Raw genomic sequence first — 19,749 nt, 5'->3', positions numbered from 1 at the left:
CCTCTGATTTCTTTGTCATCCAGAACCACCACCACTTATCTAGTTGATAGGGAAAATCTTGTACTTGTTGAATAATTGTTGAAGAGACTCCACAGGCTCCAGTTGATGCTTACTTGAATATATGAAGTTTACTGAGAACAAATAACGCAGGCAGCCGTTGTAACCCATCCAAGGTTACCACCTTATCTCCCAGCCTGGTGCCGTGAGCCTAAAACATCTCTTGTATTAGACCTTGGAGGCCAGAGTTAGGCCCTGTAGATGAAATCATCACATCAAGGCTTGATCAGTACATTCTTATGAAAAGACTTAGCTCATAAGTTGAACACTTCCATAAAGTGGACATTGAACATCTCTCCTTCACAAATGACCATTTTTTGTCTCACACTAGTGAATTATATCAGTCTGCAAACTGATATATTTCACTAGAAGCTTTTCCTCAAGTGCCACCATGAGGGTGATATTCGTAGTTTTGAGTGAAATATCTCAAAAACTAGTAGACAAATTGCCATGATTTTTGGTAAAGACATTCATGTTCCCCTCAAGATGAATTGTTGACTCTCCTCTAGCAAGTAAGTAAAGCTTTATTTATTCATATAGCACTTTTTTAAAACACACAGTTACAAAGCGCTTCACAAGCACACACACATGCAAAATTAAAACAAATACATTAACAAAATTGTATAATTTACAATATAAAATCTAACATGCACAGAGAGAACAGGAAGGGAGGTCTATATAAAGGCACGCTGATATAAATGGGTTTAAGCGCCATTTAAAACAGATTTTAAAACGGAGTTTAAAACAAAGATTCAGCAGATGGAAGATGATGCCACAGAGTTGGGGCTAAGACTGCAAAGACTAGCGCCATCATTTGGTTGAAATTTAAAATTGTTCAATATTTTATAACCAAATACCTGCAAAATAATGACATTCCCATCAGTATCAGTTGTACATTTTGTTTAGAGCTAATTAGCAGTTAGCATTTTTATGCAGATAGCAACAGCAGAGACAGGAAACAAGGGGAGAGAGAAATGGTGAGGTTCGGGGGGGGGGGGGTCAAATCATGGATGTTGCAGTTAACCATGCTTAGCTCCGCTCCACATCATACCTTAAAACCACTTAACACACACCTACTCAGTGATTATCCCTTACATATTCCATTTCTGCCAAGTCCATTCCACTAGATGCCACTAAATTCTAAACATTGCACATCTAAATATGAAACAACAACCACTTGTATTCAAGTTCTGCTGTACTCCAACATTCAGTCAATACTTCTTCAGTATTTTTTTTGGAAATAGACCTGGACCACTGTTGTAAATCTGTAAACACTTTCTTTTGCATTTAGAGTCTGTGTGTGACACATACAAAAGTATGATGATTTCTGTGAAGTTGTTTCAGGTACTTTTTCACTTCTGTTCCATTAAATTGCCTCTGGCATTGTCTGTTTGTGCTGATGGTACTTGAAGTCTCCCCAAGCCATAAAACACACATCTGGAGAAACAACATGTTCTGCATCTCTTCAGTCATTAAATAGAGAGCCCATTTTTTGTTTTATGTATGACATTTTGATTACACAAAATTTAGTTCTTATGTCTTCCTCAGAAGAGTTACAGGTGGCGTCACATTACTAATTTGTCATATACCTGTCTGGCCAGAAGTGGCAATATGATGATTTATTTTGTTCCCTAGTAGTCTTTCAATAAATAGCACAAAAAAAAAATATTCAAGACAAGACAGATCTTTAACAATTAACTTAATGAACCTAATGAATAAAACCGGTGTGCGTTTTCTGCATGCAATCCAATGAATCCACAGTAAGACTTGAGCCTTATTCATTCTGTTTTTTTCCTCAGAGATTAGTCATGTAACAATCAATCAAGAGCTGCAATCCTTGTCTCTCACATCCACTGATGGAATATTGACAAATTATGACGTTTGAAAAGAATGATCCCCAAATGTAGTAAATCTATAGACCCACTTGTTAACTGTCCAGCACATTCAATGTCAAATGCTTCAAGTCAAACATTTCTCAAAGCGGCAAAATATCAGATGTTTTTATGGCGGTTTGACTTTGACTGGATTTTAGCACCATGAACAACAAATACTTTGATGTTCCTCTATATTCTTATACTGTGTTGCTCCCAAAAAATAACAAATATGATGGAAAAAATGCCATATGTTAAACATTCTACATCGGTTAGTCACTAACTTTTGTCTGTTTGGTGCTGTGCAGGCACAGTAGTGGGTTTATCAGAGCTTTTGTGCTGAGAACAGCGGCCTGCTGCTGGAAATGGGGTTAATGAGAGCAGTGAGACTGACCCATGCAGTACACTTAATGGCTGTAAATGGAGCTTTAAAGCCTACACATACTGCTAAATGGCTTTCAGTAAGACTGGTATACAGTATAGCTGCCTAAATAACTCATTTTCTAAATTTCAACTCCTTTATTGTGTGTTAATATACCACCAAATATCGAAATACATATAAATTAAAGGGAGAAGTATAAGTAAGAATTAACTTCATATCAACATGTCCAAACACAGCAATAGATTTGCATGTTACCAGTCTGAAAAGATGACATTCTGGTTTAACAGAGCTCAGGCAAGATTAGCCTGCTTAGCTATAGTGTCCTCTGGCATTCAGGACAATCCTATGCTCCATATCGCTTTCTCATTCTATCTACTGTTCTACAATTCCTCCTCTAATTCCCCCTCCTCCTCTCCCCTTATTGTCAATAACTAGCGTTTTAATGATTACATCTGGCGGTGCCACAAATGAATTCCTGCCTCTCTGGCAAAAAGCTGTTCCCCACCTGATTATGCAAAGCAGGCCTACATTCTCTCCCTTTGAAGTAGAGGAAAAGCTGCTTAGAGATTCTCCCCTTGAGGAAACACTGCAATATGAGGAGTATCAACAAACTAGAGTTCACGCAAAGGTCAGCAACACGGTTAGCCTCAGTGAAGTCCCACTTCATCGCTAGATCTCACTACTTTTAAGTTGCATTGTTGTTGTTGTGGTGTAATGATGCACTCATATCGGAGGCTGAAGCTACTTTTCAAAGACACGCAGAAGTGGAGCAAAAGTAGGACAGCCAATAAAAATAGCCATATAAATGCTCCCAATATTGCTTGTGTCTATGTCCACTCAGAGAAGCTGGATGAAACCAACGCAAGGCTCTTGTAGCTTTCCTATTTCAGCAATCATATCCTTGACAGTGTCATGCAGCTTTTCTCAAACGGACCAGCCTTATGGAAGGCAGAAATAAGGGTTTCCACATATAAATGTCTTTGCAACAGCTTTCTTTGTCAGTCTGTTATGTTCAAAAAGTACAGTATATGAATTGTTGTTTGTTGTGGTCCACAGTTACTTACCAAGGAATTTTTCTGGTTCTTGTCTGAGCAATCCTAGCCGGATGAGAAGACACACTGCGATGAAATAGCGTCTACTTTTCACTCAAGCATGAGAGCAGTCCACCCAGGTAATGAATCAGTGTAAGAGATGATACTGCCTTCTCAAACACACTGGAGGCAGGTATGATGACAGATCTAAGATTACATCTAGTGAGACTTAAAGCATGTGTTAATTCAGAGTGAGACAGTACGGGGATGGGAATAGCAGGAATGAAGAAAGAGGTAGTTGGTGAAGATGGGAACTGTGTGTTAATTATATGGTTACTGCTCTCACATTTCCTGGTAGACTGTTATTAAACTCATCTCTCAGACTACAACTTTTAGCTTCCTGTTGAGTAGACTATGTGACGTCTGAAGACATTTCAAATGGTGATGCGGTGCTTAGACACTGCACTGGTCAATAAATACATCAATTGTGGGCATTCAGATAGAAACTTTAAAAAAAAAATAGTGATGACTTAATTCAACAGGTCATAAAAATTTAATTAATGCACTAAAAGCTTGGAAGATGGATATTCTGAATATCAGCTTCTATGGTGTTGAGTGTAGCAATATCTCATTCTCTATCACTCCGACAAGTATTTAGAAAACTCACACTCAGTTCTTACAGGATAAATGGTGATTAATTTTTAACCTTTCCATCTATAGGAATGAAAGGTAACAACAGTAGCAGATGAGGGCATGCAAGCAACAGCCTCTGCAATTTTTACATGTGCCACCTGCAGGCAATGAGTGTTACAACTGCAGTATTAATATCTTAAGGTGAGTGTGTGTTTGTAGGCTTTATATTTTACAGTTTAAACCAGCAACATGTAAGAATTTTCTTGGGTGGAGCATATTTTTGGGGGAAGGTACAGAGTTCACACCTCTCTGAGTGTCATATTGTATCCTCGGTTTTTGAGGTCTCCCCTTCTTGATACCTTAGGGAAAGAGGGAAGGAAGGGTTATAACCAATAAATACAGTAAAATAAATAAAAAAGGGGTGAAAAGAAGGTCTGAGGTCTGCTTTTGATGCAGATCACTGGAGTTTAGTGTGAATGTGATTGTTATTCTTTTTATATATTGTTTTATGTTGTTAGCCAACAGGTAGTAAATGTGTTATCAGTAAAATCTCCTTCTATAAAAAGTAAACAGCAGCTTTTAACAAGAAAAGCTTTAACACTCATTTACTGCAGGTGGCTCAAGTGTAAAACCAGCAATAATTGTTACTATTTTTTTACTGTAGGTGGTGACACTGACATGTATACAACAGTAGGTCTAAACTGCTGCTTTTGTTTCTTTCTTGTCCTATAGATGGCACAGGATGGCACTGTGGAGACTCTGCCACAAATGAGTGGGTTTGTGAGAGTTAAACGCCAGTTGAGTGAGGTATTTTGCATCTAAAAAACAAACAAACAAAAGTTGTACATATGAAATGTGGAAGTGTAACCATTTGCTTTCACACATCTTTTCTGCTCAGGAAAGATACACACTATTTCCTCCTTCTAATCCGAGACAAAAACATGGGTCCCCAAGTCTTGTGAGGCTGAGGAACCACTAGAATGCCGAGTCTGTGGTGGTAAGAGGACACGGTACCATACTGTGGCTGCAGGGATGGCTTGTGAGGTGTCTGTTCATGACCATGGTGAGCTGGACTAAATGTGAAGCAGTTTGATAAAGGAACAGCAATCTCCTCCCACAGGTCTTCAGGTTCAGCTTCAGGACAGTCATTCAGCACCGTCTCAACCACAGCATAGTTCTCAGAGCTCGACAGTGTGCAAGTTGAATAAACCACAATGCCCCCTGGACGCACCGCTGACAGCGCAGACCTGCAGGGAGTAGACAAATAATGAATTTCATGACAAGGGATTAACTTTAAAGTGCATAAATAAGAATTTCAAACATGGTTACAACGTTTGTGAGTTTCTTCAACCTCAATCTGGCTATTTTTTGACTAGTACAACTGCAATTTGACCACATTTGATACAGCCTTTACTGAACTCTCTTAGCTACCTTCTGTTGCCTTGAATTTTCCTGTGTTTAAGAGCTGGTTGCCAGACCATTTTTATCCGTGACAAATGATGCAAATTTCCAGTAAATCTAATGTAATTCCACTTTATAGTACTGTTTGGAATTGTAATTAATTTAAGTCCTTTCTCATACAGTGTTTATATTATTTTGTATACCACTTAAAACACAGGCAAATATTTTGTAATTCTTCATCTTAATCCTCACAAAAAACTAAATATTTTGTTAAGAATTCCAATTAATCACAAGGTTTGGACACACTGCAGACATTTATTTAGGTTGAGGATAGGACTTGCCTGAGTAATTGAGCCTGGAGCACAGGCAGCCTGGCTCTTTCCTTCAGTCTCTGTTCCCCCTGCTGGCCACTGGAAGAATACAGCCAGCTCCTGTCGTTAGAACACGGAGCATCGACTAAGACCTGTGACACAGAGAGCGAGTTGTGAGGAGTCAGACCGAAAGAGGACAAGAGTGCGATAGCAGTGAGAGACAAAGAAAGTCACAGAAAAACACCAAAAGTGAAAGAACAGTTTGAAACTTAATTACATAATAAATGTGAAAGCAGTTAAAAAGACAGATGCTGGAAGTCTGGAACATCATCCGAACACATTTTATATATTTTTCCCCACAGCACCTCAGCCACAAAGGACAAACTATGGTCAGTCAGGTTGAAAAAAGAATCTTCTACAAATCATTTTTGTCCCTCAGTACCCAGAAAATGTGTCCTTTTTACAAACTTACAGAGCCATATCATTGCTCCAATACACCTAGAATCTGTGCAGCCTGTTTGTACTGTTCAATGGTTCTTTGTTCGCACTGTATGTCTTACTCTCTACCTTTTCATCCTCTGCATTATCAGACACTTTGAGTCCTTTGATTCCTCCCAGCCATGCGTCTGCCTCCTCCTGGCTCCTACTTTGAATAAATGGTTTTCTTCTCTTCTGCTGGGTTTATTAGCTACTGTTCAAAGGCTTGCTGTTCAAATTCATTTCTAACCATGGCTTTCACTAAGAAGTGTGTCACCTTAATTTGTTGGATACTGAAGTACAATTCAATCATGTCGTAAACATGACAGCAGTCCTCTCCCCACCTTATCATATGCTCCCACTTCGCTTTGCCCAAAAGACCGTCCATCCTGTGCAGACACAATCACTTGGCTATTTAATGAGTGAGGCAGAAAAGACTCCAGGGTTTTAGCCAGCCAGTCCCGTCTGTGAGGATCTGGTTCATTACAGCAGAGAAATGCTGGAACATAGCACAGGACAGCATTACTTATTATCTGTATTCAATGCAAATGGGCTATTTAATGGGCTATTCAAGGCAGACAAAACTATTCCTTAGAATCGACTGCAGAAACTTATATGCAAAGCATGCTTTAAATGTTTAAAAACAAAGCTGAACACATTTAACTAAGATGTGGAAAGCTCTATCCTGGAAAAGGTATTCATATTTAATAACTATATGAGTTAATAATTAAAGTTTAATATTGAGTATTATAAATATAAAATGCCAGTATGTCATATTTTATTGCAAAGTTTTGACTTGATGTAAACACTCAGTCTTTTATGAGTTGGATTAGCATTCTTTTATTTGATTGCCTTGTTTTCAAATGATACTGAACCCACTCTATGGAGCAGCCTGTCTCTGTGTTTTTACATAAAATAAATTAAATTTTAAAGTTAGTCAAGTCCACTAAAATAGCTATTTTACCTGGGGTAGCACACTGCATTATGGCTAAGGCTTTGCCCCCAGGGGCAGAGCACAGATCCAAAACCTTCTCCCCATCTCTGACTTGTAGCGCCAGCACTGGAAGCAGGGAGGCAGCATTCAAGAGGTAGTACTGCTTCAGTTGTCCTGGCCTATGAGCCTGGGAGGGAAAACGCAGTGGATATGGGTGGATGTAGCACTGTAGTGAAGAACAGGGCAGACTGAGTGAAGGCTCTGATTGAGGCGGCTGATTGAGTGCATGAGAGCTGCTAACAAGCTGGACATGGGAGTCATCAGAGGGAAACTTGGAGATGCAGCGAGATGGCAAAACAGTGTATTTTTCTGCTTGGTTTTTAGAATTGGACACTGTGGGGGCATCACAGAGCAATGTGGAGGCATCTGTTTGAGGTAGCAGTGTGGAAAAGCCCTGTGATTGGAGAATCTGTTTGATGTTTGTCACTGTAGTGAAGCGGTTGAGCAAGACCCCATATTGCCAGGAGTGAGGGTCCAGGAGCACTGCTCTGTGGAAGAGAAGCAAGCCTGGTGACCAAAACGTACAAACTCTGTACATATGTAAGCGGGAATGATTGTTGGAAACATAATTTACCTTGCAGGTGTCCACAAGGCTCCAAGTTCCTGACTGTACTGCTGGTCAAAATGGTCCAGCACTGGTTGACATGAAGATCTTTGCTTTTTGCGTGCTTTGGTTACCTGTTACAAATAGACTGTGGTGAAGATGTTACCTAGAGATACAGTAAATCCTAGATATATTATGCAGGAACTCATAGGAAAGTTTGACAACACTCAGATTGTTTTGCTAATGGAACGTGGGGACATATCCTGATTTAAAGCTGAGAGTCCTACATTCATGCACAACTCATTTGGACCACAATAACAAGAGTAAATAACTCAAAAAACTTACACCTGCTGACCTAACACATTCAAGTGATGTTTGCATCGTATTTCCAGCTTAACAGTAAACCGACCAAAAACCACTTTAAGTGTAATTTCAATTTCTAGTCACCAGCTGAATAACTGCTGTGGTGTCTTGTGTACTTGCTACCCCTGGTGGATATTGAGTGTAAAGTCTATACTGTTGAGAATAGATTGCAGGTATATTTAGTTATAGGGATAAACATGCTGAAATGTATGCCAGAGCTCCTTAGGCATACAAGATTCATAGACAAAACTATTATTTCAAAATGACTTATTGCAACTGGCCATAGTTTTTGTATAACACAGTATTACCGACATATCTCAGGTGTAAATCATTCAATTTCTTCTTTATCAGTTCAATAATACTGAATCCTAAAGTTACTCACACAAACACATATAATGGGGTAAAGTCTGTATGAAACTTAGACTCAAAAAGTAATGATGTGCTTTTGAAGAATAGAGGGTTAGAAAGCTATATGTGAAATGTCTAATTTGGCAGGAGCTGTGATACAATGTAGCTGATATAAAACACAGCGTATCGCTATAAACCAGAGTGAAACACAGATAATAGCCTATACATGTAATGCTTTCCCTAATATTAGTTTACCCGAGTGTTGGTGGCTCCTTTTTGTCTGTTCGGCTGTAAAACAACATCGGGACCAGTGTGACAGTTGTCTGACCACCACAGATGTCTTGGCGTTAGCTTTCCAGTTTTGGAGCTAATTATCCTCCATGCAATACAAAATGTATGTACTGAAAACATGTAATTGAACATTCGTTTTCCGCTTTTTGTTACCACCTAATTGACATGTCGGAGTATGATCAAAACTAAATTAATTCCTTTCATAAACCACGGACAAAAAAATAAACACTGACACGTACGTTCCTTAAATCCGTCCCCCCCTCACCTTGGACTGTGCTTCTTTAGTTCCACCCGACAAAACAAAACAAAACGTTGGGATTTTTTTCGTTGGAGCGTCAGTGTTGGGATATTTATTAGGTTGTTATTACGAAAACACACCCTTCGCTTCTTCCCTTGACTTTACGGAGAGCTCATTGGTAAAAAGAGCAAAGCGACTTTTTGTGTCAGAAAATAGAAACTTTCCCATATTTGTGACCTTCATACGTTAGTCGTGATGAAGTCACATCAGATTCCCAACTCAAACCTTCGACGAAAAATCAAAACGCAATTTTTGAAGTTATTCAGCATCTTCAAATACACTTTAGTGAGCCCACAGATGTCTATATTCTTCCCGGAATGGTAATATGTCTGTCCGGGGCGAAAGTAATTTTTTATATCCATTATTTACCCGGACAGTCCCACTCAGCACAGCTCTGAGCAGCAGAGACATCACAACTACGACATCACTAAATACATCTGACGATACAAACCATGGATGTATCTTATGGAAGCTCATATCTGCCAGTTAAAGAAAAAAAAAGATGAAAGCTTGAAAAATGCTCATGGTAAATCAAACTTATGATATAAAGTCATCATTATGATATGAAAAGTCAAAATTATGAGATAAAAAGTTTTTATTATGATAAAAAGCGGAAATTATAAAGTAAAAAAAAGATAAGTCATAAAAAGTTTAAATTATGAGATAAAAGTCATAATTGTGATATAAAGTCAAAGTTATGAGATAAAAAGTCATAACTATAATTTTGACTTACCATGGGTGTTTTGTTTTTTTTTTTAAATCAAGGCTAAGTTTTCATCTTTTTTCCCCTCTATTGGCAGGAATGGGTTTCCATACTATCTAATGGGTCCCCTTACATTTACATAAGTTATACAATGTGACCAGATCAGAAAAGGGTCAACTAATTCTAATTTTCGCTAGGTTAGCTAGCTAACCAGGATGTTGAAGAAGACTGACAATCATTTTGGGGGTATTTGAGTTATAGACATTAATGCAGAATTAAAATGATATCATCAATCCCTCACAGGTGAGTTTTGAAACTTAATGAGTTAGCTAGCTACATGTAGTAATTTAACTGGTATTGTTAAGAGAAAAATATCCAGTGAAGCTTCCAGATCACAGCCAAGAAACTATTAGGGTTTTAAATATCCCCTCCAGAAATGTTTTGAGATGAATAATAGTCAGCTTTTAAAAATAATGTGTCTGTGATATGATTTTCCACAAAAAAGTTAAATTACCTGGTTGAAATTTCTTACAATGACTGTCACTCCGTCTTCCTCATTGAAAAAAATACAGAATCTACCAATATTTTTTCTTTAAAAAAAAAAAAATCACTGGACATAAGATGTCTCCTACTTCACTCTAGGTTAGTTAAGTTCAGGCATTCAAGTGAAATAACAAGCAAAACAAATTTTTGAGTGGAGGGGGACTTCAAGGTGTCACCATTTTTGTGTCTAAATCAACATACAAAAATAACTCAAACATAAGAACACCCCAGTAAAAATGAACAGACACACATGAATCAAATGTTTTACTTCTGTTATTGGTTCCATGTTTAACAAAAACATTTGATTAAATATACAATATACTGGCAAAACCAGTGTCAAAGAATGACTTTGGTTTGTCAGAGTTTCATACATCAGTGGGTTCACAATCATTTAAGAAACACCGATGTCACCTAAGCCACACGATTAGCTGAAGTCACAGTACCATTCATGGGCGTCCGAACTGCTCATTAACATTGTGATGTATCCCTTTACAGCAAATGCCTAACTGGTTTACATGGCGAACAGAATGAGGAAAGCAACCATCAGACAGAAGAGACCCATGGCTTCAGAGAGAGCGAAGCCCAAGATGGCGTAGGAGAACAGCTGCTGCTTCAGAGAGGGATTCCTGTTGAGACGAAGTGAGACAGTTGAGACAGATTGGAGGTACAAAGTGCTACAAGTGCAACTGGCAAGACATTTAAATGAGCAGACAACCCCTGTGTCTTCCAATTTTGTTCCCTGTGTGGGATACGTGATTAAATATTTACACCAATAACTAGAAGCACAAACATCTAACAATGCTCAGTACTTCTCAAATATATTTATACCCCCAAAGAAATCTTTTTTTCACCTAAAATGTACTTCTTGACCATGTAAACATACTGATGGGATTTGGAATAAAGTATGCCTCTGTTAGTTTAAGAGAAACCACCTGAAATCCAATGAATTGTTCTTTGGCTAAAAATCACATCCGTCTGGAATTTGAAATGGAAATTATTTGCTAGGTTTTTCTGCCACTGTGCTGATGAGCAAAAACATTCCCTTCTTGGGGGAGATTAACAAAAAACCCTGTATGACAAGTGATTCATCTACCTGGCATATCCAATAATAAGGCTACCGAACACTGTTCCAATCCCAGCTCCAGATCCAGCCACTCCCACTGTGGCAGCTCCTGCTCCGATGAACTTTGCAGCGGTGTCGATGTCACGGCTCACAGCGCTAGTCTGAAATCCACGCACTGCCACCTGCTGCTGGGAGGCAATGAAACTCTGTGGTGGCAGGAGGGAAGCAGTCTGCAAAACAAAGATAAAGTGAGGTTAGTAAAAAACAAAAACAGTCCAAGAAACAGTCCCCAAAGCTGCACTGAACAATTTTCTGTAGTGTAAACTTGGTTTTCAGCCCATGAGATCAAATCTGTTAGACAGGACAACAAAGAATAACGTCTTGGTATAAGAACTATTGGATATGTGTAAGTACAGAATACAAGACAGAGAAATAAAGAACAATGCATATGTTAATTGCTAACAACACTGTACAGCAGAACTAGTTAATAAATAGAGGACAGTATAATAAAATGTGTGATACCACAATTGTTATGTAAAATTTCTTTAACATATTCTAGGCTTCTGGTACCCGAATATCCATTGCAATTGGCAAAACCTAATGCGGTCAGTAGTATTGTACTGGTGCTTTGGAAAAAAAAAAGCAGAACAAAAAAACAATATACCAGCAGAGAGTCTTGCTGCTTAATGCTAGTCACCTCTTATCTCACTGTCTGCTGACATGCAAGTTAGTGCTGCTCTATGCATTTGTCTGGAATACTTAACACATCTATCATAACGCAGACAGGTTTGGGGGTCAAGGTTTGGCTGTAGCATGAACTTAAGTTTCTCCAAATTGAACAAGTCAAAGGAGACTTTTCAGTACTGATACAGAGTTGCATTCCTTACAAAAGGTAGTAACCTATGAGGATGGGCGGCTGTGGCTCAGGGGGTAAGGTGGGTCATCTACTAATAACAGGTTCAATCCCCCGCTCCTCCTTCCTTACATGTCAAAGTGTCCTTGGGCGCCACACTAAACCCCAAACTCCTCCCAATGGTCAGGCCAGCAGCCTGCATGGTAGCTTGCTGTCATTAGAGTGTGTGAATCCGCACCATTCAGTGGTTTGTTACCCTCACCTTCTAATCAGGCTTGAACACACAGTGTAGCAGCACGTCACCTGAGTCAAGTTTATTTCTGATGGAGATAGCACACAATGTTCTAATATGCTGCCTCAGGTCTTGTCTCTTGAGTACTGGGGATTAAAATTTACAAATCAAACCCAACTAATAAAATTTGATTAGAATACGTGAAGAAGTTACACAACTTATTATAGCACTGTTGTATTGGATTGCATTATAATGTAAAGGTTTATTTTATTCTATTTTTCCTGGTAACTCTGTATGTGACCATCGATGTAACTGCACCTTCATATTAATGGTCACTCGATAATGTGAAATCAGTTAAAATAATTAGGACAGGCAACTGCTCACCTCTGCTTTCCTGGCATCTGACACTACTGCTGCAGACAGCGGCCTGTACAGTGCCCGAGATCCAGCACGGACCTGTATCAAGAAAAAAAAAAAAAGCAGAAGATGATACGTTTGTTATAGCAGTTGTGCACTATTAAGAGATTTACCAGCATGTTATACTCACTTCTACATGATTAATAATAAAGTAATACATCAGTTCAGCTCAAGACATCATGGGCATGCCGTTTCATCTACAATGACATTAACCTTGTAATAAATATAAGTATAGCTGAAATAAAGCAGTGGCAACACCAACAGTGACCAAATCTAGATAAAGTCTAGGTAATACTGATTCATATAATATTGTTGGGTTTTGCCCTCATACAGGTTCAAAGCCAGGACGCCCTTGCAGGTGTGAACACTAGCTAACTTTAGCAGAGGGTCACAGATGGCTACTGATTGTTAGCCCTGAACACAGACTAGCAGCTAACAACCAACAGCCATTTAAAAAGAGTGAAACAGTTCATGTAGCTGTTATCTTCATCCATTCATTCATTCATTGAACTCACCAGAGAGGGCGTGGAGACGAACTTAGCGCAGGCATACATAACGACTGGACTTCAGGTCAACCAAAGGAGCTGGCGGTGATTCAGCGTCTGCTGTCAACAGAAACACAAACAAAAAACACAATAAAGCAGCAGATTCAGTTAGTTGACTCACAACTAGCTTGTTATATAACAAAGTACAAAGTGTGCCAAGTAAAGCGGGGACACACACATACAAGTAACTTTAGCGGTTAAGGTCAAGACGAGCTGCAAACCGAACAAGGTCGCTGAAAACGAGCTAGCTTGGCTGAGGGTTTCAAAAGAAAAGAGCAGCACTGTGATTAATAAAGCTAAAAAAAGATATTGAGTTACAAAGAAGCGACACAACGCTAATTTTTACTGAAACACGTCTTGTGGCAGAGGAGGTTAGTTTGCTCTCACCGGTTTGTAAGTAGAGGTCGAAGACACGAGAGGAACGCGCAGGCGCAGTGTGACGCTTAAAGGGTTGACTTCCGGTTTCCTGAAGTGAGTTACCGCCCACTCAAGATATTATTATTATTATTATTAATTTGTTTTTAAATTGCATTTCTTTACTATTATTTACGTTATAATATTATTATTTTATATAATTTAACTTTCTTATCAATGTGCCTTGTATGTTAAGAGGTGTTTATTGTTATTATAGTTTTCTGTGCCTTAATGTTTGTAAATGAATTGATAAAAAATAAAAATATATGAAAAAAAAAACTTTCTACTCATGCCACTCCTGCAGCATTTACTATAAATTCGCCCTCAGTAAAAAGCAGTAGAGCAGGAACCAACTCTGTATTATACTGCATTATCTGCACCTGCAAATTTAGATGTAAAGCTGTTTGTTGTTCACTGCCGTCTAGAGGTCAAGTGAGCACATGACAGAACAAAGACTGCTGCAGTTCAGTGACACCACAGCCTCGTAAGTCTCACAGAAAGGGTCAGTTAGTAATAGATTATTTAAATAAATGTGAATATTAACGTTAATAAACTGGCTTCCCTCAAAATTACTAAACATCATAAAATAAAATAGACTTTAATTAAATAGAGTGAAATAAAAATTAGATTAAAAAACTATATAAAATAGATTTAAAAAAAACAAAGACAAGCGATAAGAGGGGGAAAAACATTTTACAACATGTATACAATAAAATAAAGTAAATGATATCTATAAATCAGCCAAGGTACATTTTGTACCCTGACAGGTACCTTATATACAAACATTAATGCTCTGTTGGGAAATCAAGTGATGTTTCACTCAAATCTGTTCTAACATTTGGCTAAAAGTGGTTAGTCTCAATGCTCTCATAATATTTACACAAACCTACCTCAAAATTACCTCAAATATTTGAAGAAACCGCCAAAGCAACAGTCCTAAAAATTGTATATTAAGAACTCGATTCAGATCTGATTCATGTTGACCCCACATAGACCATTTTGTGGCAGCTATCTGATGAAATAAAATGAGAAGTATATACACTATGATACACCTTATCTTGAAATGATAAGAAATTCTCCTTTTTTTTCTTCAGATTGCACCAAAACAAGAGAAATAATTAGTGAACCATGTGAGGTAGATTTGAAAGACATCTGAGACAAATATTTTCTTGTGATAAGCAGATTTAGGAAAAATGCAAACATCAGTATCATTGACATATAAAGAATATTTGTTTGTTTACAGAGTATTTGTTTTATTGTTTATTTATTCATGTTTAGGGACAATGCAGCAGACATTATAATGCATGGACACGTATGCACACCCATACATGGGCAGTGAGTTCAAAAGGTTCATTTGTAATGTAATACCTAAAGCCACAGGGAGGCAGCAACACACCATGCAGAGACAGTCCGTGAAATAAACTGGAAGATTTAATTGTGCATGTGGATCACATAGTGCTGACTGCTGTAGCTACATTTTCTGTGAGAAAAAAAACATGCTGGATGAAAGATTAAACATACAAAACACATGCAGAGGTAAAATATAGAAAAACGACCTGAACTCTGGCGCTCCAATAGAACTGTGTGAGATTTCCCTCCAGTGATATGTTCCATGGATTTAGATTTAGATTGAAAGCATTGTGAATTATTCACGTTGGGCATGGATCAGTGAAACCAAATATTATTTGGTATAGGTCAAGCCTGTTAGCCGAGAAGGATTGCAGCTGCAAACCATTATGGTTTTGTGGGTGCAGTGTTGCCTTCATTTTTAAGACAGCTAGGTGGTGGGTGGAAAGCTGGAGATGGATGATAAATTAATGCCAGAGTAATGCCAGAGTACATAGAAATTTTTATGTTTACAGCATTTTCACCACATTTGAAGTATAAATGTTTTGCATATGCACAAAATTGAATCCAAGTGTGGTAGCCTGCCACAGAACAAGAAGGAATCAATTAATAGCAATCAGTATTTTTTCTAAGGACCTTTATAATGTGAGATTTGTTCTAAGTGGGTGGGAGCTATACCCTCAAATTAAAATTTATTTCTTATTATATTGCATTATTGTAGCAATGACCTCCACTTTGTAAAGGCAGTGAAGCTCAAAACTGATCATTCATTTAAGCAAGACGAGCTTAAATAAAGATTTCTATAAAATCATTCACCTTGCATATCGATCATCTTTGATCATGTGGATATAATCCCACCTTCTATAAACGTATCTCCCGAATTAATATTAAATATTTATAGATCACTCTAGCTTTAAGTGGGCTTTCCCTCTTCAAGGATTCATCTCTGGCCGCCCCCTCAGATGTGAGCTCCTTTTGGCGTTGCGGAAGGGAGATTCCTCAGCTCTTCCAGTCATACACTCCCCTCCTCTGTATGATGTTACCGTTACGCACCACTATAATAAACGGAGACGTGATTCTCTGGGGCGAATCCCTGTCGACGTCACTCCTAGTGCTGTATAAATAAGCTGGGCAGCAACTCTAGTTAGACTGAAGCGAAAGCGAGTTTTCGTCAACAACAGCTCCTCAAACAAAGGATTATTGGATTCACTTCGTTGGATTTATTGCCAGCACCGAGTAAGTGCCTTGATTTCTGGAGAGACATTTGTGTTTCTCTCTTTTTTTCTTTTTCTTTTTTTTTTCTTTTTTGTTGAGCAGAGTTGACATTTCGGGGGAAAAAAACAATTTGTCTTCATATCTGTTTAAATGAGCTGCAATAATTTCAACATTTACAATATGATTTATAATGATAAACATGTGTAAAGACTATCCGCTATATCCCTGACTGAAACCGCACTTTTTCCCTGTTAAAATGTGGTTAAACATAAGCCTGGATCATAACATTAACGCATGGCACATCTGTCCTCAGATCTTCGGTATAAGCACAATGACTTTGAACAAGGGTGACAAACTGCGGAACATGGACAAGAGAAGAGGAAGCATGCCGTTCCCTATGAATCTGCCCAACCTACACCGGAGAAGCATGCCCGTGGACGACCGGGACCTGCGCGCCACGATGCCACAGACCGGACAGACCGACGAGCTGTCCAACCTCCTGCGTTGCATGTCCTACTCTCCTAACGAGCAGCACCGGGGCAGCTGCGCGTCGGACTCCTCCGACTCAGTGATCTCCACCAGCAGCGAAGCTGACTCCCAGGTGTACAAGGTGGTTCTCCTCGGGGAACACGGCGTCGGCAAGTCCAGCCTGGCTCGCGTCTTTGGAGGAGTTGAGGATGCTGGTCACGACTGCGATGAAGCAGGTAAATGGTGATGCTGGGGATGAGTCATCAACCCTATAGCAACCCACACACACTCATAGACACACACAAATTCAACATGTTCATTGTCTTTGAAGACATGACATAGGTTAACTTAGGCTGCATGCTGAACAATACAGAATTATGTGAGTATAGCAATAAGGTCAAATGAGTGAGGTGTCAAGCATAAAAAACTGGAGCCAATCTCTAGTTTTAAAACAAAAAGACAACCATGAAAAAGCATTTTCAGATAATGAATATTCTTTAAAAAATAGTACACATGAAGTCATTTAGGCTCTAGATTCATATGCATCTGTGAGAACAGTGGTAAATTATAGCTGATGGATTAGAAACAAACACAGGGTTCTTATTTTTGCACGCAAGAGTGTGCATGCATTGATTATTGCTATTTCCATCTACAGAGAGGCACCAGCCCTGCCCTCAGTAGTACAGCTGTCAAAACACATTCAATAACATAACATGAAAGGAAAATATAAAAAGACCTGTGATGGCTTGATCACTAGCTGTGATCAGCTTTCTGCTAGAATATGTAGACTACAAAAAAATAAATGTGCTAAAATCAGTATGAAGAGAAGCGACAACACATTGACAACAAACTGTTCAGATAAGAGATGCTTTGCTCTGTCAGTGTGTAACAGAATATCCCCCCCTCTCCCCCCCGCCCCCCTCCTCAGGAAACACTTATGACAGATCTATCGTGGTGGATGAGGAAGAGGCATCCATTGTGTTGTATGACATCTGGGAACAGGTGAGAGTTATACATTATTCATGAAATGTTTCTCCATGTACATTGATTCATGTCTATTGTATTAGTAATAGTATGATGCTAAACTCGGTATCTGTCTCTTTCTTAAAGGATAACAGCCAGTGGCTGAAGGAGCAGTGCATGAGGATGGGAGACGCCTACATCATTGTATACTCGGTGACAGACAAATCAAGCTTTGAGAAGGCGTCAGAGCTGCGTATCCAACTGCGCCGGGCCAGGCAGTCTGAAAACATTCCCATAATTCTCGTGGGCAACAAGAGTGACCTGGTGCGGTCCAGAGAGGTGTCTGTAGATGGTAAGTCAGTGTGATCAACCAACCATTTGAACCTAAATGTGTGATATGTTAAGCCAATATAAGCTTTCAGCTCAGGGGAAGTGGATTTTGAAGTAATTTTTGGTTACTTTAAATACATCCAATATTAATGATTTGATGCTTAAGAGCTATTCTTGAGACTGTCATGATCAAATCTGACAGAACTGGTTAGTGACTGCTTGACTGCTCGGGTTTAGGCCAGGCATAGATTCAAATCCCACTGCAAACTAATGCTATTTGTCAAAGTTTTGTAACTATTACCACTGAAGGTTAATTTATGCTCTCTACAATTACCATTTTCAGTCTAAATCTAGTCGAGCTTCTTCCTTAATGTGTCCATCTGCACAAAGTACTAATTTTCCTTCTTTATATGTTCTGTATTTCAGAGGGAAGCGCTTGTGCAGTGGTATTTGACTGCAAGTTCATCGAGACGTCTGCGTCCCTCCACCACAATGTGCAGGACCTATTCGAGGGCATCGTCAGACAGATCCGTTTGAGGAAAGACAGCAAGGAGGAGAACGCACGACGCATGGCTAGCTGCAGGCGCAGAGAGAGCATCGGCAAGAAAGCCAAGCGGTTTCTGGGCCGCATGGTCGCGCGCAAGAACAAGAAGATGGCTTTTAGGCAGAAGTCAAAGTCCTGCCATGACCTAACGGTTCTCTGAGGAACACATGGGACAGAAGGACATTTTTTTTCTTTGGCCTCTGAAGACCAGACGATGTGTGTGTTTTAACACTAACCCTAATGGACTAATAGAGCTGTACAGAAATATATTTTTATTTTTTAGACACCAACCAAAAGCAAAGAGAGGACTTCATTAATAAAACATGACTGACATCATGCAAGTCATAATGGTGATAACATGCATGCAGCTTTGCAAACATTTATTTATTTATTATTATTTTTTGTCTGCCTTAAACATGTTGCTGTCATAATATGATCAGTATTTATGAAGATGTTTGTTTGTTTTTTCTAATAAGTTGCAAAGTTGCTGTTGGGTTATTGTTGGGCTCCTTTATTGGAGGGGATCGACGTGTATATACTGTAACATGATTGATGCCGAATGCAACATACTGTACATCTCATTATCCTAAAAGACACGGTAAAGGATCGCAATACTAGGTCACCTGGAGTCACATTTACTTGAAACGTGGTACGCAGGTTCGTGCCTCGGCCAAGTTACGTAAGACTAGTCACACAGCTGAAAGAAAAAAAACTCTGTTATTCCATGTTGTTCCATAACATTGAATTCAGGTTGTGAATGTATGAGTAAAGCAATAAGTTATATTAGTCTTGTGAACTTTGACATTATTTGGAAATTCTTTGTTTACGTTGTTTTCCCTTTTTTTCAATAAAAAACAAAATCAAAATATAAAATCCTCTCTGTCATTTATTTTTCTAAAGCAAAGTCTTTGGCCAAATGAGACACACAAGATTTGTTTGAGCGATTTACATCCTCATGAATATTCATCTGATCGTATCAGTAGAATGGAACTGCACTGGCCATTGGTTTTGCAGGAAGGAAACAAGGTAGTTAAGCATGTTTATGTGAAGGTGTTAACCATTAATCCCACTGAGTACAAGAGTACAAGAACACAATTTTTCCACACAATTT

General features: G+C 38.8%; 3 protein-coding genes across 9 annotated transcripts; 1 reads left to right on the top strand and 2 right to left on the bottom strand.

The window, feature by feature from the left end:
- Positions 1–1,451: 1,451 nt before the first annotated feature.
- nsun3 (NOP2/Sun RNA methyltransferase 3) lies at positions 1,452–8,982 on the bottom strand. Of its 2 annotated transcripts, XM_044351827.1 has the most exons (7): positions 8,668–8,956; positions 7,732–7,835; positions 7,399–7,645; positions 7,128–7,284; positions 6,508–6,662; positions 5,717–5,838; positions 1,452–5,221 (listed from the first exon to the last, which is right to left on the bottom strand). In XM_044351827.1, exons 1-7 carry the CDS (start codon positions 8,833–8,835, stop codon positions 4,885–4,887), a joined length of 1,290 nt encoding a protein of 429 aa, XP_044207762.1. In that variant the 5' UTR covers positions 8,836–8,956; the 3' UTR covers positions 1,452–4,884. The 2 variants fall into 2 exon arrangements, with proteins under 2 accessions (XP_044207762.1, XP_044207754.1); XM_044351819.1 differs by having other exon boundaries at positions 7,128–7,645; positions 8,668–8,982.
- Positions 8,983–10,498: 1,516 nt separating this feature from the next.
- Positions 10,499–13,833, bottom strand: LOC122982458 (ATP synthase F(0) complex subunit C3, mitochondrial-like). 6 transcript variants are annotated; one of them, XM_044351768.1, is made up of 5 exons: positions 13,745–13,833; positions 13,328–13,417; positions 12,780–12,851; positions 11,341–11,540; positions 10,499–10,873 (listed from the first exon to the last, which is right to left on the bottom strand). In XM_044351768.1, the coding sequence occupies exons 2-5, from the start codon at positions 13,364–13,366 to the stop codon at positions 10,759–10,761; spliced, it is 426 nt and encodes a 141-aa protein (XP_044207703.1). In that variant the 5' UTR covers positions 13,367–13,417; positions 13,745–13,833; the 3' UTR covers positions 10,499–10,758. The 6 variants fall into 6 exon arrangements, with proteins under 6 accessions (XP_044207703.1, XP_044207710.1, XP_044207742.1 ...); XM_044351775.1 differs by having other exon boundaries at positions 13,328–13,414; XM_044351807.1 differs by lacking the exon at positions 13,745–13,833 and adding an exon at positions 13,536–13,732.
- A 2,412-nt stretch (positions 13,834–16,245) lies between these two features.
- rrad (Ras-related associated with diabetes) lies at positions 16,246–19,332 on the top strand. Its single transcript, XM_044351754.1, has 5 exons — positions 16,246–16,354; positions 16,647–17,037; positions 17,730–17,803; positions 17,912–18,116; positions 18,521–19,332. The coding sequence occupies exons 2-5, from the start codon at positions 16,665–16,667 to the stop codon at positions 18,796–18,798; spliced, it is 930 nt and encodes a 309-aa protein (XP_044207689.1). The 5' UTR covers positions 16,246–16,354; positions 16,647–16,664; the 3' UTR covers positions 18,799–19,332.
- The last annotated feature ends 417 nt before the right edge of the window (positions 19,333–19,749 follow it).

The sequence above is a fragment of the Thunnus albacares genome, chromosome 1, assembly GCF_914725855.1.
Source record: "Thunnus albacares chromosome 1, fThuAlb1.1, whole genome shotgun sequence".
NCBI lineage: Eukaryota > Metazoa > Chordata > Actinopteri > Scombriformes > Scombridae > Thunnus > Thunnus albacares.
The sequence above is the reverse complement of the archived record's forward strand: the minus strand, read 5'-3'. Positions and strand labels throughout refer to the sequence as shown.

Bases quoted from the DNA above. Each gene is read 5' to 3' on its own strand.
- nsun3 (XM_044351819.1), bottom strand. From the start codon at position 8,835: ATGTTCAATTACATGTTTTCAGTACATACATTTTGTATTGCATGGAGG. The intron at 7,836-8,667 runs GTAAACTAATAT...TATTTGTAACAG, and splicing joins AAGGAGCCACCAACACTCGG to GTAACCAAAGCACGCAAAAA. The intron at 6,663-7,127 runs GTAAAATAGCTA...GCTATGTTCCAG, and splicing joins AATGCAGTGTGCTACCCCAG to CATTTCTCTGCTGTAATGAA.
- LOC122982458 (XM_044351768.1), bottom strand. From the start codon at position 13,366: ATGTATGCCTGCGCTAAGTTCGTCTCCACGCCCTCTCTG. The intron at 12,852-13,327 runs GTGAGTTCAATG...TTCTTGATACAG, and splicing joins TCGTCTCCACGCCCTCTCTG to GTCCGTGCTGGATCTCGGGC. The intron at 10,874-11,340 runs GTAGATGAATCA...TCGTCTCAACAG, and splicing joins CTTATTATTGGATATGCCAG to GAATCCCTCTCTGAAGCAGC.
- rrad (XM_044351754.1), top strand. From the start codon at position 16,665: ATGACTTTGAACAAGGGTGACAAACTGCGGAACATGGACAAGAGAAGA. The intron at 17,804-17,911 runs GTGAGAGTTATA...TCTTTCTTAAAG, and splicing joins TGTATGACATCTGGGAACAG to GATAACAGCCAGTGGCTGAA. The intron at 18,117-18,520 runs GTAAGTCAGTGT...TCTGTATTTCAG, and splicing joins CAGAGAGGTGTCTGTAGATG to AGGGAAGCGCTTGTGCAGTG.